General features: G+C 43.6%; 1 protein-coding gene across 1 annotated transcript in view; it reads left to right on the forward strand.

Annotated features, from left to right (window-relative positions):
- AGBL4 (AGBL carboxypeptidase 4) overlaps nt 1-15,439 on the forward strand; it is a 594,219-nt gene that overhangs the window by 312,601 nt on the left and 266,179 nt on the right. The window contains exon 3 of the mRNA XM_059689649.1: nt 7,158-7,197. Coding sequence (XP_059545632.1) covers nt 7,158-7,197 — 40 coding nt within the window. The remainder of the gene's footprint in view (nt 1-7,157; nt 7,198-15,439) is intronic.

Raw genomic sequence — 15,439 nt, forward strand, 5'->3', positions numbered from 1 at the left:
TGACACTTGCTGAATTACGAATAAATAAGTGAGGAGCCAGAGAGGGAAAGCACAGTGAGGTCTGCGCGTTGCACAGCAGTTGTTTAGCATGAGAAGGGGGGCCATGTCGAGGATGGGCGGTGGTCAGTGAGCATAAGGTAGTGAGCTTTCCCATCTGCACAGAGGCCCTGTCCCGTTTCAGTGGGGCATGGGCATGAGCTCCATGCTTTGAGACAGTGCTTTCCAAATGCACATGCTCCCTGCTCTGGTCCTCACAGAGGTGGCAGCTGCCCCTGCTCCTCCCCGCTGCTCCCCGCTGCCAGGAGAGGGTCCGTCTTCTGCATGTGGTGCTGACTAAAGTGTCAGGCCACCTTAACTGGTGAAGGTTTGGTTCTGAAAATAAAGGTAACTTGTTTTTTTTCTAAATACGAGGTTATTTTAATATATACAAACTGCTTTATTAAATAGCGCATAAAACTCGTGGAATATCACACCCTCCTGGAATATCAAGCTAAGAATTCGAGTCTTTATCAGAAATGCAATGGGGATCAGTAAATTATTCTAAAGAAAGAAGTGAATTTAATTTTAGAATGATCACTCCTGCAGCCAGTGAGGAGGCTAGATGGGAGTGAGAGATCAGAAGCAGTGAGTTTAGAGGGGGCCAGCACCACCTGAAATATTTTCTAAGGAACCAGCTATGCTTGGGGTAGGGCAGCACATGAGATCCCTAGATGTGGAGAGAATGACAATGGCTGGGGGAGAGGGGAAGTGCGGGAAAAGTAAGGAGCTGAGCCTCTGTGACCCCTGTTCTGGAGGGTGCTGATCCTCAGGCTTCCGCAGGGACAGGAGAAGGCCCAGAGATGACGGGTGCTCCTGTTTAAATTGTCTCCACTCTGTGCCATGAAAGGCTGACTTTTCCCCAAATAGCAATCCTGCATGAAGCGCAGAAAGCAAAACAGAACACGTAATCAGTGACTATTCTCTTCTACCACGCAGAACCCAGCACATCAAACAGCCCCGAAGCTCCCAGAACACTATGTCTCTTTCTTATTCTGAGCAGTAATTGCGATGCAGTTCGTGACCAAAATGAAAAGTCCATTTTTAACCATAGCCTCCCAATTACCCATCCAGATGAAGAAGGCCAAAGCCAAATTCTCTGTGGCCCAATCCTCAGGTCCCCCGGCAGAAACAGAAAGGGTTTTATGAAAAATTATGGTGTGTGTGTGTGTGTGTGTGTGTGTGTGTGTGTGTGTGTGTGTGTCTGTCTTGGGAGGGGGGGTTATACTAAAGACCTCTTCCCATGACCAGTTCAGTCTAGTTGTCACCTTGCTAACAGGTGATAAGCAGATCTTCATTGAACACCAGGTATTGATCAGGCACCCGGCCAGTCCTTGAGGAAGCAATGATGGCACAGCCTCTGCCCTCAGGGAGCTCACAAAGCCAGAGGAGAGGGTGGGGAGTACACAGGCCAGGGAACTGCAATGCGATGGTGCTGCGCTGGGATGGTCAGGGGTTCAGGACAAGATCCAGCCCAGCCCTGGCAGACCAAGAAAGACTTTACGGAAGAGCTGGCGTGCGAGTTGATAGCTGAATAACAAGCCCGGTGAAGTAGGTTGGTGGCAGCATTGTTGTGCCCAGAAGAGGGAACAGTGTGTGCAAAGGCCTGGAGGTGAGAGCACAGCAACATGGGAACGGGAAGTGGATGGGCATGGCTAGAGCTTGGAGTCAGAGAACAGGAGATAGGAGGTGGTCGCGGAGGTCCTTAAAGTAGCGAAGATTCAGACGTGGTTCTGTAGAAGCCCTGGAGAGTTTGTAGATGTGCGTTCTAGAAATCTTACTCCAGCCATGATATGGATGAACTGGAGGAGGCAGGAGTAGAAGCAGGGAGACCAGTTAAGATGCAGCTGTAAAATGCTAAATGCCAGGTGGTGAGAAGTCCAGAGTCCCAGCCAGAGGCAGGGTGGAGCTGAAGCTGGCACTCAGGAACCCCAGCTCTCAACCAGTGTGCTCCCACTTTGCTTGGGGACCGCTGTTCAGAACAGTCCTTACCCTTTCTCTCGGCTGCTCTTTCCTGTGAGGCTCCTGGAGTTGGGCTGCACTCCTCTTACGGATGGGGTCCCTAATTGCCAGGTAGCCTAGGTAACAGGCCTACGATGACACAGCTCAGAGATGACAGAATCAGGAGTCACCCCTTCATCTTTCTGATTTTGAGTCTGAAGCTCTTTCTACAAAATGCTTTCTGTAACTGCAGTCAGAGGGGTTCATGGATGAAGAAGAGTATCTTCTAGGAAGAGATTTCCCCAGATTCACATGCCTTTGTCTACATCACTAGGCTGCAGTAGCTGGGCCTTTCAAACTGCCTCCTTGTGATGAAAGAGCCAAGTGGTACCCTCCTGATGTCTTGCTGATTAATGCTACCTTCCTTGAAAAAAGGGACTAGAAACAAAATCACAGCAGTGAGAGCAAGCATACCAGTTATGACAGTAAATAAATGTGACTTACACCCTTATACTTCAAAACAAAGACATGGCTTGGGACCAAAAAAACACACACACAAAAACATAATGTTGCACACGATTTAAACGTACTTCATTTTTAATATATAACTATGATATCATTAAATATACAAAAGCAAGAAAGATGACAAGAAAATACACCAAAATGCTAACTATGGTTCTCTTCTATTAGTGGGATTTTATTAAATTTTACTTTCTGAATTTTCTGAAAATTTGGAAAATGACAAAAATAAGCATATTTGTTTTCATAATTATAAAATATTTAAAGATAGGTTATTGAAGTTAGGACAATAATCATAGTTTTCATTGAGAATAAATTGAACCCATAAAAAATCTGAAATTCGTGGATGAGGTTTCTAATTGGCTCACCTTTCAGGACTTTCATTCTTGGGCCAGAGGTCGGTGACATTATATCAATGAAAAAGCTTCCACTGGCTGCATGGGGGAATATGAATGACTCTTGGAGCAAGGATGCTGGCAGACAGTTCCTCGAGCATCCACTGTAGATGCTCTAGCCTTCCCAGCTGGCATCAAATTAAGAGATTGCTCCTGTTGGCCTTGAAACACCCAACCCTCTATGGCCTTTATGGAGTCATGATGGAGCATTCATCCTGTGGTGCTCAAGCACAGAAATGGGTTTCTTCATAATGTCCATGGGGCGCCACTCCTACTGGGGAAGGCTGGGTGCAGGCTCATACACAGCCAGGAGGCCCCACATCAACACCTAACGAACCCACTCTGGCATACCCACCCTCCTCCAAGACTCTATGAAATACCCTATTGGCACATGTGGACACATTTCTGTCTAGGTGTGGAGTTCCTTCACTTGAGGAGGAATGCCCCACTTTTCAAAACACGTACCACGTGCACACACGCTACAACACATGTGAAGGCCCTGCCTTCCTTATACTGTAGCTTTTGGTTACCTAGTGGTTCACCTGCTAAGCTCTCATCCCACCCCCCACTCAGGCCCTATCAGCCACCAAGCCTCCTAGATCACCGACTTCATCTCCTCCATCTTACATTGCATATTTTACGTCTAGGCAGTTTGATACTGTTATCCCCATATAAAAGACCCTTATCTCTCAGTTGGTAACTAATTATAACAATTTGGTAATTATTTACATCTAATATGCACCCTCTATATAAAACTGATTGTACATTATTGATAAAATTCCACAAATCATGTGCCCTGTTTTTACAAATGCCATAGGGTTTCCATTGGCGATCTCAAATGATTATACTAGGTAGACTAGGAAAATTTCCCGTTCATTTGATTCCTTTTATATTTTTAAGAACTTTAAAGGAATTACTTGGATATCCCAGTTTTTAGGTAAAAATTATTACACAGTGGTTCGCAAACATACACTTTTCCTTTTGCATATATAGCTTGCAGATTTTTCAATTCCATCTAACTAATAAAGAGCTACAGGTTAAAACAATTGCCTACACTTATCTGCTTGAGCCACTAGGTGGTGCACACATATGTCAGGGAACTAGGTTAAATGGGCTTGTGACCAGACCTAATTCATCACCACAGGACAGGTGGCACAGACAGTAGGAGGAGCTGTGGGGGTCAAGAAGAGATGGCAATCCTGTGGATGGAGGGAGTCAAAGGAGAAGGTCCCGCAGAGGAGGTGGATAGGCAGCACTGCTAGCTGCAGAGACGGTGAGAGCAAAATCATAAAGGAAAGACCCCCGAAGTTACAGCAGAGAGAAAGTCCTGGAGAGGAAGGAGCATGTTTGCTTTCCATGCTCATTAATTCCTGCCTAACAGGAGTAGTCGAGTCATTTGAATTAGAAATCAAACAATCCTCCAGGCTTTGTGCTGGCACGGGAGACATTCAGATGAAAGGACATAGTCTTGTCTTTGAGTAAGGACCTTGTGAGAAACAGAAGGAAGCAGTCAATTAAGATAGAGCATGCTACAAAAGGTATGTTTTAAAAGATGCGTTGGAAGAACAAAGCAAAATGCTCATTCTGCTCTGAGGAAGGGAGAAAAGGGGGTTCGGTTTGGTGTGCAGAGACGACCTCCTGGAGGTCTTGAGAAGTAAGAGGGATCTCCATAAAGATGGTGAGAGATTAAGCTGGGCTGGGAGCCAGCCTGAGCAGAGGCTTGGGGGTTTGAGAGGATAAAGTGGATTTCAGGAATGGCTTAGCTGAGTTTAAGTACATGTTTACTGAGGGCTCCCCTATGGACTGTACAATAGATGTTCCAGAGCCTCAAGATGCCCCTCGACTAGTGAGGAAGACACACATAAAAATTGCAACGTAAAAGAAAGCTTAAAATGTGGCCCCTTTTAAAGCCTGACTTTCCTCTGAGCCCCTCATGTCCTGGCTACAGGGATTCTCAGGGAATCTCTGCACCAGTAGAGGGAGCCCACAAGCACAGTGTCTGGTTGCCTTTGACTGGACTCAGGGAAGGTCTCCCAGTCTCCTTCACTCATCTCAGAGTTTGAGGCCAGAGGCATAGTGTGAGTTATCCAAAGCCACACAGAGGTACGTCCAGGTATGTCTGCCTCCTGCCAGGTGTTCTTCCATTTTGCCCTGCTGAACCCTGGACACAGAGTCACCCTTCAGAGAATTGGGAAATAGATACTTTTCAGATAAATAGATCTTCATTGCCAACAGCAGTCACAAAGTCAAGCTGCGGAAAAATAGAAGGACACGTTGTGTGCTTTCCGCGTGCATGAGGAAAGTGCCCGGCCACACAGCTGGCCACGGCAAAGGCAGCTTGTACTGCTGGCCTACTTCTGTGTTTGGGGAGGAAGCGGTCTGGCTCTGGCGTTCCTTCTAGCCAATGGGCATGTTTATTTCAGCATGAAGATATATGCTCACAATGTGGGCCTATGGCACCTTGGAATTGCTTTGTTTGCTTGGAAATGTCAACTGGAAGGAGCTATAAGCTGGCAGGAAACAGGGATGTGCAACTAAGAAGGCCACACAAGGACACAGACCTGCATTTAGGCTGAGAAGTCACAGAAGCAGGGGTGGAGTGGTCTTGAAGAAGTTCTGACTTGGACAGGTCAAAGTTAAATGGAAGAGGAGGGTGACCACAAGAGCGAGGAGACTGGAGGCCAGGTCTTGTGAGGAAAGGACAAAGGAATTGGGAATAATTAGCCTGCAGAGAAGAAACACAGGTCTGTCCAAACTGTTGTCATGGGATGAGGCAGCTGGAAAGTAATGATGTTATAAGAAAGCAGGTTTCAACTCAGCTCAAAGTAGAGCTAGTGAGTTCCCCATCAAGAAAAGGGCTGAAAAAGAAGCACTTTGTACAACTAGTAGGGACATTATGGAGGGGATTCCTGTTTTGATAACAGGTCAGACTCAATGACCGTTGAGTTCTAAGCCTCCATAATTCAATGAAGAGGGAAGAGGTAGCTCATATAAACCAAGGGTCCCATGGCATATAATAATAACAGCATCAAATCTAAACATGTCTTTTTATTGAGCACCTATGAAATGCCTGGCATCATCATAGTCATTTATGTGCATTGTCATATTTTGGTCTTTCAAGCCAGGATTAGACTAACTGAATTATGGCCCTGCCATTTAATGAAGATGTGGTCTTGGACAGATTTCTCCTCTCTGAACCTCATGTCTCTGTAGGATTGCTAAGAGTATAAAAGGAAATGATATATCGAAGTATCTGGTACTGTGCCTGGCTTACAGTTGGGACTCAAAAACTATTGCTGCCTTCCCCTTCTGCTTATGCAGAATTTCAGGATGCCATTCTTGGAGAGAGATGAGATAAAGAGGGAAATGCAGGTAAGGTGAAATAAGACAAAGAATCTGTTAGGTATATCAGATATCAGATAATCAGACACTTTTGCAATGGGTAGCCTGTAGCAATGGTTCTCAAAGTGGAGCTTTTTGGGCCACTTTTAAGGGAAAAAAATGCAGATTTTAAGTACTATTTATGTAAAATCAAATGTAGGAAAAATAAAGAGGTGGACTGGGACTTAAGTCTTTAAGAGACTTACTCACCATTTGCCCCACGCCCGACCACAGTACCCACTTTTCCATCCTCGGGTTCCTATGACACCCAACCCAGAACAGAGTTTCCCCACAAGTATGCTGTGATAGGGGCAACCCTCTCTAAATGTTAATCACCTCAACCCTTGGGGTACCCCTGGCTAGTTGCCTCCAAACGTATATAGTCTCATCCATCTGGCTTAGTGTGCCTGACAAATACTACTTTCTTTGATTGTTGTGTGGTACAAAGAGATGAGGATTCAGTTAGAGAAGGAATAGTTGGATCATCTGTAATTGGAATTGTCATGGCATTGCCGAGCAAATTCAAGAAGTAAAGCAGCCCAGGAATATCTTGGTTAGAAAGGTATATCAGGAGACTGACAGTGATGTAAGGACCCAAGACAAAGAAAATCGCCAGGATGTCAGCCACTTACCCAGTGTAGCAGGTGTGAGCAAAGGCAAATGAGCCTGTGGCTTTTCCCTAAGCACAATACAGGTTGGACTGGAAGAACTCAAAGACCCACTTAGCTCTGACCATCCAAGGACAAGCAGAAAGCCGCCCGTTCCCTTTGTCTCTGCAGAATCATGAGTGAACACCAATTATCTACAATGTACCCTGTTGACCTGCTAAGCACAAGTTGGTCTCTGGCTCAAATCAGGGCTCTCACAGTGTGTTCTCTTTTGCAGCAACAGCGGCAGCTTGATCTCCTAACAATAACCAACCCCGGTGAGTAGATGTGGCCATTGTGCTTTGGCTTTTCCCTTATCTCCCAGAGCGCTGTCCGATTGTCTCTCCAAATGCAGCTCCTGCCTGCCTCCTCTGATTCCCCGCGTGGACAGCAAAATTCTTCCGTGCCGTGAACACCCCTTCTCCCCCGACCCTCTGTCCCACAGGCTGCGCCTTTTCTCCCTCCCAGCTCTTGCTGCCTCCTCCTGACTCTGCTGATGGCCAGGCTAATGCTTGGATGTGGCTGCATATTCCAGGGTCAGGTTCTCAAATCACTCAATGAACTCAAGTGTCAAGACAGTGTCCTGGCCTCCTGAGAAATAAGTTTTAAAGCCATGGGGACTGCCTGTAGGTGGCATGGGATGGAAGGAGGATGGCTCATAAAGAAGGATTAATCTGGGAAAGTGACCAGCTTTGGTCTGTGCTGAGGGTCAGGATGACTTTTCTCGTACCTTCGTAAGGAACGGTCGAGGTCTCCAATACAGCTGTGGCCATGGCAGTAAAAGGTCCTTTCTTTCCCCCAATCCTGGCATGTAGCCTAGAGAGAGATAGAGCTATTTAGTTTTGCCAGAAAGGGATTTTAGTTTAGTTTGAGAGGCAACTGGCCAACAAGAGAAGCTGTTCTCTCCTGGGATCCAAGGAAGTGATGGTGCCAGCAGGGTGAAGGAGCATTCAAGAGTAGCTGTGGTGATTCATCTTCATTCATTGGTGATAATCAAAATATTTAACAGCCTGGTGACCCCCTGCTGTGTTAGACTTTACACTTGGTTTACTAGTCTGTGGGGGAGATGGGGTCCTGGGAGAGGGGCCACTGTTGCAGAGTGTTTGGTTGTATGGCAGGGTCAGCGGGCTCTGGGTGGCTAACTGCCAATAAATATGGAGATATGTCAGTATTTCAGTAACCAGTAGGCCTGTTCCATGGCATCTCTGCCTTCCATCAAGCTTGTTATGCTGTATCCCGGGGCCAGTTGGCTCTCCTCCAAGGAGACTGAGAAAGTGCCCTCTGCAGGCTCCGTCCCAGCACAAAGGCTCTTCTTCCTCTGGTCTCTGTAACTGACATCTATGACAGTGACAGCAAATGTAAGCCTGGTCCACCCAGTTCAGGAGACCTTGCCGCATTTCCACCAGAGAGAGCTTTTTGAACTTGGGACTTTAGAACAAAGATGAATGCGTTTGAATAATGTTTAATCTATCCATAGAATGAGCTGTGTTTAACATAAATTCGAAATCATAAGCTAATATAAATAGAGTGGCTCAGTCAATAGTGTGACCTACCAGTTTCTCCCACTGAGCTGCTAGTGAGGGACTACCTTTGTTCCATCCTGTTTGGTTCTCTCTGTCTTATCCTGCTCCACATGTGCCAACGCAGGTCACCTGCGTTCACCTCCTAGTCTTATTGGGCCACACCCTGTTATGGTGCCAAAGTATGAACTGTAGATGGTTCTTGACCTGTCCGCAGTTGCTTTATAAGAAAAGTTTCAGGCCCTGTTAACTGCATTTCTTTTGCGCTAGCTCCAGCTCTTCCCAGCTGCTAGTGCACAGATTCAAGCAATAGCACGACTCCCAGTGCACTGCTTTCGGGCATCTATGGACTTACAAAATGCTAAGTGCTGCTGATTTAGAACAGTCTATAATTTACTCTACTTTTAGATGAGAAAAGATGTGTGTTATGGCACACTGGTCTACTGTAAGTAGGCTAGACTTGTGTGATGTTATGGGTTATACAACCTGGACACATTGTTCCACTCAGCTCTCTGAGGCACCAGTAGGACCTGAGGAGCTGGATCCCCAGGGTGGTAGGTAGGCTTACTCCAGCATGCCAGACAAATAGGATCCGTGTGCGCCATGACTCGGAAAGCTTAGGAAGTGCCATTAGACCTTGTATTATCTGGACAACTCTAGTCCATGCAAGAAACACTTTCCTCTGTTGTTATTAACTGTCTCTGACTGTTAAAGTCATCCCCCGCCTCCCCCACCAGAAGCTGCAGCAGCCTGCAGTGGACCTCCTACCTCTGGGACTGCAGTGGGAGGTCCTGGCTTGTCTGTACTCCTCCTAGGCCCTCCTCAGCACAGACCTGCAGTGTGGTGCTGCCATTCCTCATAGACCAAGTCTTTGAAACTGCTGGTGGGGGATTTGGGAGCCTTTTCAATCTGTTATCTTCTTTATACTCTTATTTTCTCTATTGTGGATAATTTCATACATACAGAAAAGAGTAGAGATATAATGAACAGCCATTTACTGCCCCTCTCCCCCAACACCTTGGCTTTATCACACCAACATTGTGCCTTTTATGCCAGTGGGTCTCCAATTTTTAAAAATGTGTAAATCTGGTTGAGACTTTTCTCTATGAATACCTGACCCCATCTCTCTCCCTCACCCTATAGTTAACCACTGTAATGAGTTCAATGTTTCTTCATACTTATGTATCCAGTTATATAACTGGTATTCTTTTACAGGTTCCTTCAAATGGTGTCACATTATAAAGTTACTCTGTGAATTTTCCTCTACTCTTTATTATATTATAGAGACTCATTCATATAGATACATATAGCTCTGCTTCATTCATTTTAACTGCTATATGGTATTCTACAAATGATTAGATCACAATTTACTTATCCATTTTATTGATCATAATTTGGAATATTTCCAGTTGTTTTGCTACTAAGCATTTTTGTGCATCTCCATTTACGCATAAGTATGAGAATTTCTCTAGGTCATATAGCTAGGAGAGGAATTACGGAGTATATGCATTTTCAAATATATATCCATTTTATATATCCTAATATATAAAAAGCTAGGGGCCATCACGATCTAAATGACTGGATGGACGACTGAACAGCAGGGGGGCGTGGCGGAGGACTCTCCATATGCCTGTGCCGGGGGTCTGGTTCAAGTCCTGGATTGTGAGATGGTGAGTGAGAATGACATAGGCTAAGGGACCAGCAGGGGATTAGTGGGGGTGGAGTTGATTTTAGATGAGCAGGGGGGTGAGGCTGAGCAGAGGACAGAGCCCTGGCCAGAGCCCTGGCCAGGAGGTCTGTGGTCTGGGTAAGGCAACCATAGAAGGGATTAGTCCTGGGGATGACACAGGACTTTGGCATTGTAGAAAGAATAGGGTGGAGGGCGGCTTGGCTGGGACTTGCTCAGAGGCGGGAGACCAGGCAGGAGGCTCTGCCAATAATAGTGGTGGCGGTCTGAGTTCCAGTCCCGATGCGGCTCCCCAGAGAACATTGGAGCTGGAAGGCACCTTCACATCCACTCAATTCCCATTCCCTTTACATGTAAGAAATCAAGGCCAGGGAGGCCTGGTTCAAGTGCAGGGGGGTCCACAGTGGGGGCAGGGCCTCGGCAGAGGCCTCTCCATACGCCTGTGCCTGTGCCGGGGGTCTGGTTCAAGTCCCGGATTGTGAGAGGGTGAGTGAGAATGACATAGGCTAAGGGACCAGCAGGGGGTTAGTGGGGGTGGAGTCGATCTTGGATGAGCAGGGAGGTGAGGCTGAGCAGAGGGCAGAGCCCTGCCCAGGAGGCCTGTGTTCTGGGTAAAGAAGCCATAGGAGAGATTAGTCCAGGGGATGACACAGGACTTTGGCATTGTAGAAAGAATAACTTCAGCCATCAAAGATCAAACTGTATACCCCAAATGCTTTTTCTTGGATAGTCCAGGTGGTAGTGGAAAAACCTATCTTTATAAAGTTTTAATACATTATATTAGAGGTCGTGGTAGTACTGTTTTACCCACAGCGTCTACAGGAATTACTGCAAATTTATTTCTCGTTGGAAGCACCTTTCATTTCCAATATAAATTACCAATTCCATTAAATGAAACTTCAATTTCTAGACTTGATATAAAGAGTGAAGTTGCTAAAACCATTAAAAAGGTCAAACTTCTTATTATTGATGAATGCACCATGGCATCCAGTCATGCCATAAACGCCATAGACAGATTACTAAGAGAAATTATGAATTTGAATGTTGCATTTGGTGGTAAGTTCTCCTCCTCAGAGGGGATTTTCGACAATGTCTCAGTATTGTGCCACATGCTATGTGATCAGCCTAAGCAACCCAATGACCAAACTATCGTCGATTGGTTGCTATGATGCGCACTGACCACCAGGGGGTCAGTGCAGGAGCTGCCCCCTAGTCCTCAGTGCCCTCCCACAGCCAACCTCCTGCAGCCCCTCCCCCAGGCTGGCCATGCCCACCCCCCCCGCCCCCCGCAATCAGCCCTGATCGCCAGCCAGGCCAAGGGACCCCTTCCATGCACTAATTCATGCACCAAGCCTCTAGTTTACTACATAAAGGCCAACTATTTTCTAAAATAGTTCAACAAAGTTACACTTCCAACAGCAAAGTATAAGAGTTTCCATTTCCCTGACTCCCAAACATGGAATTGTGGGATTTATACATTTTTACTAGTCATCATAAAAAATGTGAAATGGTACCCCATTGCTTTGATAATATCTGTTTCCCTGATCACTGGTGGGGGTGAGTATCTTTTCATACATTTATTGGCCATGTTGATTTATTCTTCTGTGAAATGACTTTTCATAATTTTTATTTTTTTTAATTTTTATTTATTTATAGTTCCTTATCATTCTGAACAACAATACTATTTTGTCATTTATATGCATTGCCAATATCCTCTCCCAGACTGTGGCTTGTATTTTTCACTTGATTTATGATATAGTTTGATATATGGAAGGTTTTTAATTTAATGTAGCAAAATGTATCAATCTCTTGCTTTATGAGCCTGTTTTTGTGGCTTATTTAAGAAATACTTCCCTTCCTGGAAACCTATATTCTCCTGTATTTATTTCTAAGAATTGTCAAGTTTTGTGTCACATGAGCACTTTTATTTATTCTCTATTATTCCATAGGATATGGGAGAAAGCAAGCTTTCAGCTGCTACTGCCTGATCCTATATCCAGACCTTGCAAGCTAGTGGCCTCAGGATCATTCATCCTTTCACACTTCTGTGCATTTAGCTTCATGCAGATATCTCTCTCACAATGGAGCCCAACTAGGTATTTCATTTCTTTTGATATGTTATTCAATATTACTAATTGATGGAAATGAATCAGCTTATTGAAGCAAGAACTTATGTAGCCATTTGACCCAGAAGTCCAACTATAGTTTCTTCCTTACTTTTTGGAAATTTTATTCTCCTTATAACCTAATAAAGGAAGAAAGACAGTATGAGGAAGTATTATTTTCAATCCAAGTAAAACCCTAACCACCAAACTGAGAAACTGTTATTTTCTGCACATGCATATACATATATATATATATATATATATATATATATATATATATATATACACACATATAATTTTCAAAATAAAGTTAGAATGATACTATATAAACTGGGTTTTTTGGAATATAGTGTGAACATTTTTCAGTGTCATCAAATATTCTTTAAGAGCGAATTTTTTTATTGTTGACAGTATTACAAATGTCTTCCATTTTCCCTCCCCCTTTACCCCTCTACAACCAGCCCCTTCCCACCCTACCCCCAGGTCTTTACCATCCCATGGCCCATGGCCCTGGGCTATGTATATAAATATATAAATTCTTTGGTTTATCTCTCCTCCTTCCCCCACCCCTACATGGAGGTATGTCAGTCTGTTCTATGCCTCCATGCTATGAACATAGAGGTACATATATTCTTTGTGATTGGTGTTTCAGGGTTTTTAGGATATATTCCTAGAAGTGGGATCACTGAGTCAAAAGGCAGTTCCATTTTTAATTTTTTGAGGCAACTCTGTACTGTTTTCCTCAATAGTGGCTGCATCAATCTGCATTCCCACCAACATGATTTAATGTTCCCTTTTCTCCACATCCTCACCAGCACTTGTGTGTTGTTTATTGATGATAGCCATTCTGACAGGTGTGAGGTGATATCTCATTGTGGTTTTAATTTGCATTTCTCTGATGATTAGTGGCTTTGAGCATTTTTTCCTGTTTCTTGGCCATTTGTATGTTCTTTTTGGAGAAGTGTCTATTCAGATCCTCTGTCCATTTTTAATTAGATTGTTTGTCTTCCTTCTGTTGAGTTCTATGAGTATGTTATATATTTTGGTGATTAACCCCTTATCAGATGTATCATTGGCAAATATGTTCTCCTATGCATTGGGTTCCCCTTTCATTTTTATGGTGGTGTCTTTTGATGTGCAGAAGCTTTTTAATTTGATGTAGTCCTATTTGTTTATGTTTTCCTTTGTTTCTCTTGCCCTGGGAGATGTATCAGCAAAAATTCTGCCACCTCTGATAACTGAGATTTTACTGCCTATGTTTTCTTTTAGGATTCTCATTGTTCTGTCACTTACATTTAAGTCTTTTATCCATTTTGAGTTTATTCTTGTGTATGGTGTAAGTTGATGCTCTAGTTTCATCTTTTTGCATGTGTCTGTCCAGTTTTTCCAACATCATTTGTTGAAGAGACTGTCTGTATTCCATTGTATGTTCTAAAAGGGAATTTTATGTAGTCAAAAAGCATTCTGTTATATTTTAATCACCCTGTTGTATAGTAAATCATCTCCAATTATTTAATTGTAAATAATACCACAAAGAACATTTTAATATAAAGATTCTTGTGTGCATCTCTATTTGTTTGGGAAAAAATCTAGAATGAGAATTACTAAAAATATATACATAGTTCACTAGGCTAAGTTACACTGAAGTAACAATGACATCAAAATTGTAGGGGCTTAGAAAACAAAGGTTTATTTTTCACTTTAGTTACATGTTCCACCTGGCTTGGTGTCAACCTACTCTACATCATCTTCACTGTGGCACCTGGCTGACGAAGCACCTTCTGTTTGAAACATTGCTGGGTGTCTTAGTCTGGGTTCCCTAACAAGCAGACCTTGAGAAGATTTATTGCAAGTAGTTTATTTGGGGGGTGATCCCAGAGACCTTGGTAGGGGTGGGTAAGTAATACAGGAAAAAGAAGAAAGCCAGGAAAGATTTGTTAGCAAGCAAGCTACCACAGCATCAGGACTTCAGCAAACTGGGGAACCATGGGAATCAGTGTGGAAAATACATGTCAGAATTACCCCTCTGAAGAGCAAAGGAATGGGGTTAGTGGTGGGTGTGCTAAATCCCCCAGACATCCAGACTGCTTCATGTGTGGATGTAGCAGGTTCCTGTAGCCAGAGAAAGCCCTCCAGAGAGATTTGCAGGTGTCAGCAATTGGACGTAATTGCACATGTGCAGAAATAATAAGTGCAGGAAGGTATGTGGGATTGTGAGAGGGTACTGACGGCCCCTGCCATGTGGGTTATCATGACAGAGGGAAATAGAGCCCTAGTGAGTCATGCACCTGCTCTCAAGAAGTTTTTGAAGGCGTCATTTCTGCCCAAATTTCCTGGGTCAAAGCAAGTCGTAAGTCTACTCATACATTGACTCTTATCACGGGGAAGGGCACTGCAATGAAGGAGCTAGAATATTTGGCAATGATAAATATACTTTATCGTACTTCTAGAAAGATTTTTATGTTCCTACCATCAAGTGAAAAGTGCTGTTCATAGCTTTTTAAAGGAACAGCTTTATTGAAATATAATTCACGTTATAAAATTCATCCTTTAAAGTACATTTAGTAGTTTTCAATATAGTTGTAGTGTTATGCAACCATCACTACTAATTTCAGAAATTATCATCACCCTAAAAATAAATTCTATACCCATTCCCACCCCTCTCGCTCCTCATTTCTGCCTCTCCCATGTTCTGACCATCACTATCTACTTTCTATCTCTATGGATTTGCCTATTCTGGATATTTCATATAGTTGGACTTGTACAATATGCGGTCTTTCATGACTGTCTTTTTTTAATTTAGCAGAATTTTATTAAGATGTATCCGTATTATAGCATGTATTAAAACTTTAGTCCTTTTTATTCCTGAATAATATTTCATTGTCTGGCTATATCATAATTTGTTTATTCAATTTATCTATCAGACATTTTGGTTGTTTTCATTTGGGGGTTATTATGAATAATGCTGCTATGGACATTTGTGTACAAGCTTTTGTGTGAACATATGTTTTTAATTCTCTTGGGCATAAACCTAAGAATGGAATTGTTCATTCATATGGTAAACATTAGGATAAACATTTTGAGAAATTGCCAAACTGTTTTCCAAAGTAGCTGTACCATTTTAAATTCTCATAAGCAATGTTGGAAGGCCTTCAGTTTCTCCACATCCTCTCTGACACTTTTAATTGTCTGCCTCTTGATCATAGCC

Source organism: Myotis daubentonii, chromosome 3 (assembly GCF_963259705.1).
Source record: "Myotis daubentonii chromosome 3, mMyoDau2.1, whole genome shotgun sequence".
NCBI classification, from domain to species: Eukaryota; Metazoa; Chordata; class Mammalia; order Chiroptera; family Vespertilionidae; genus Myotis; species Myotis daubentonii.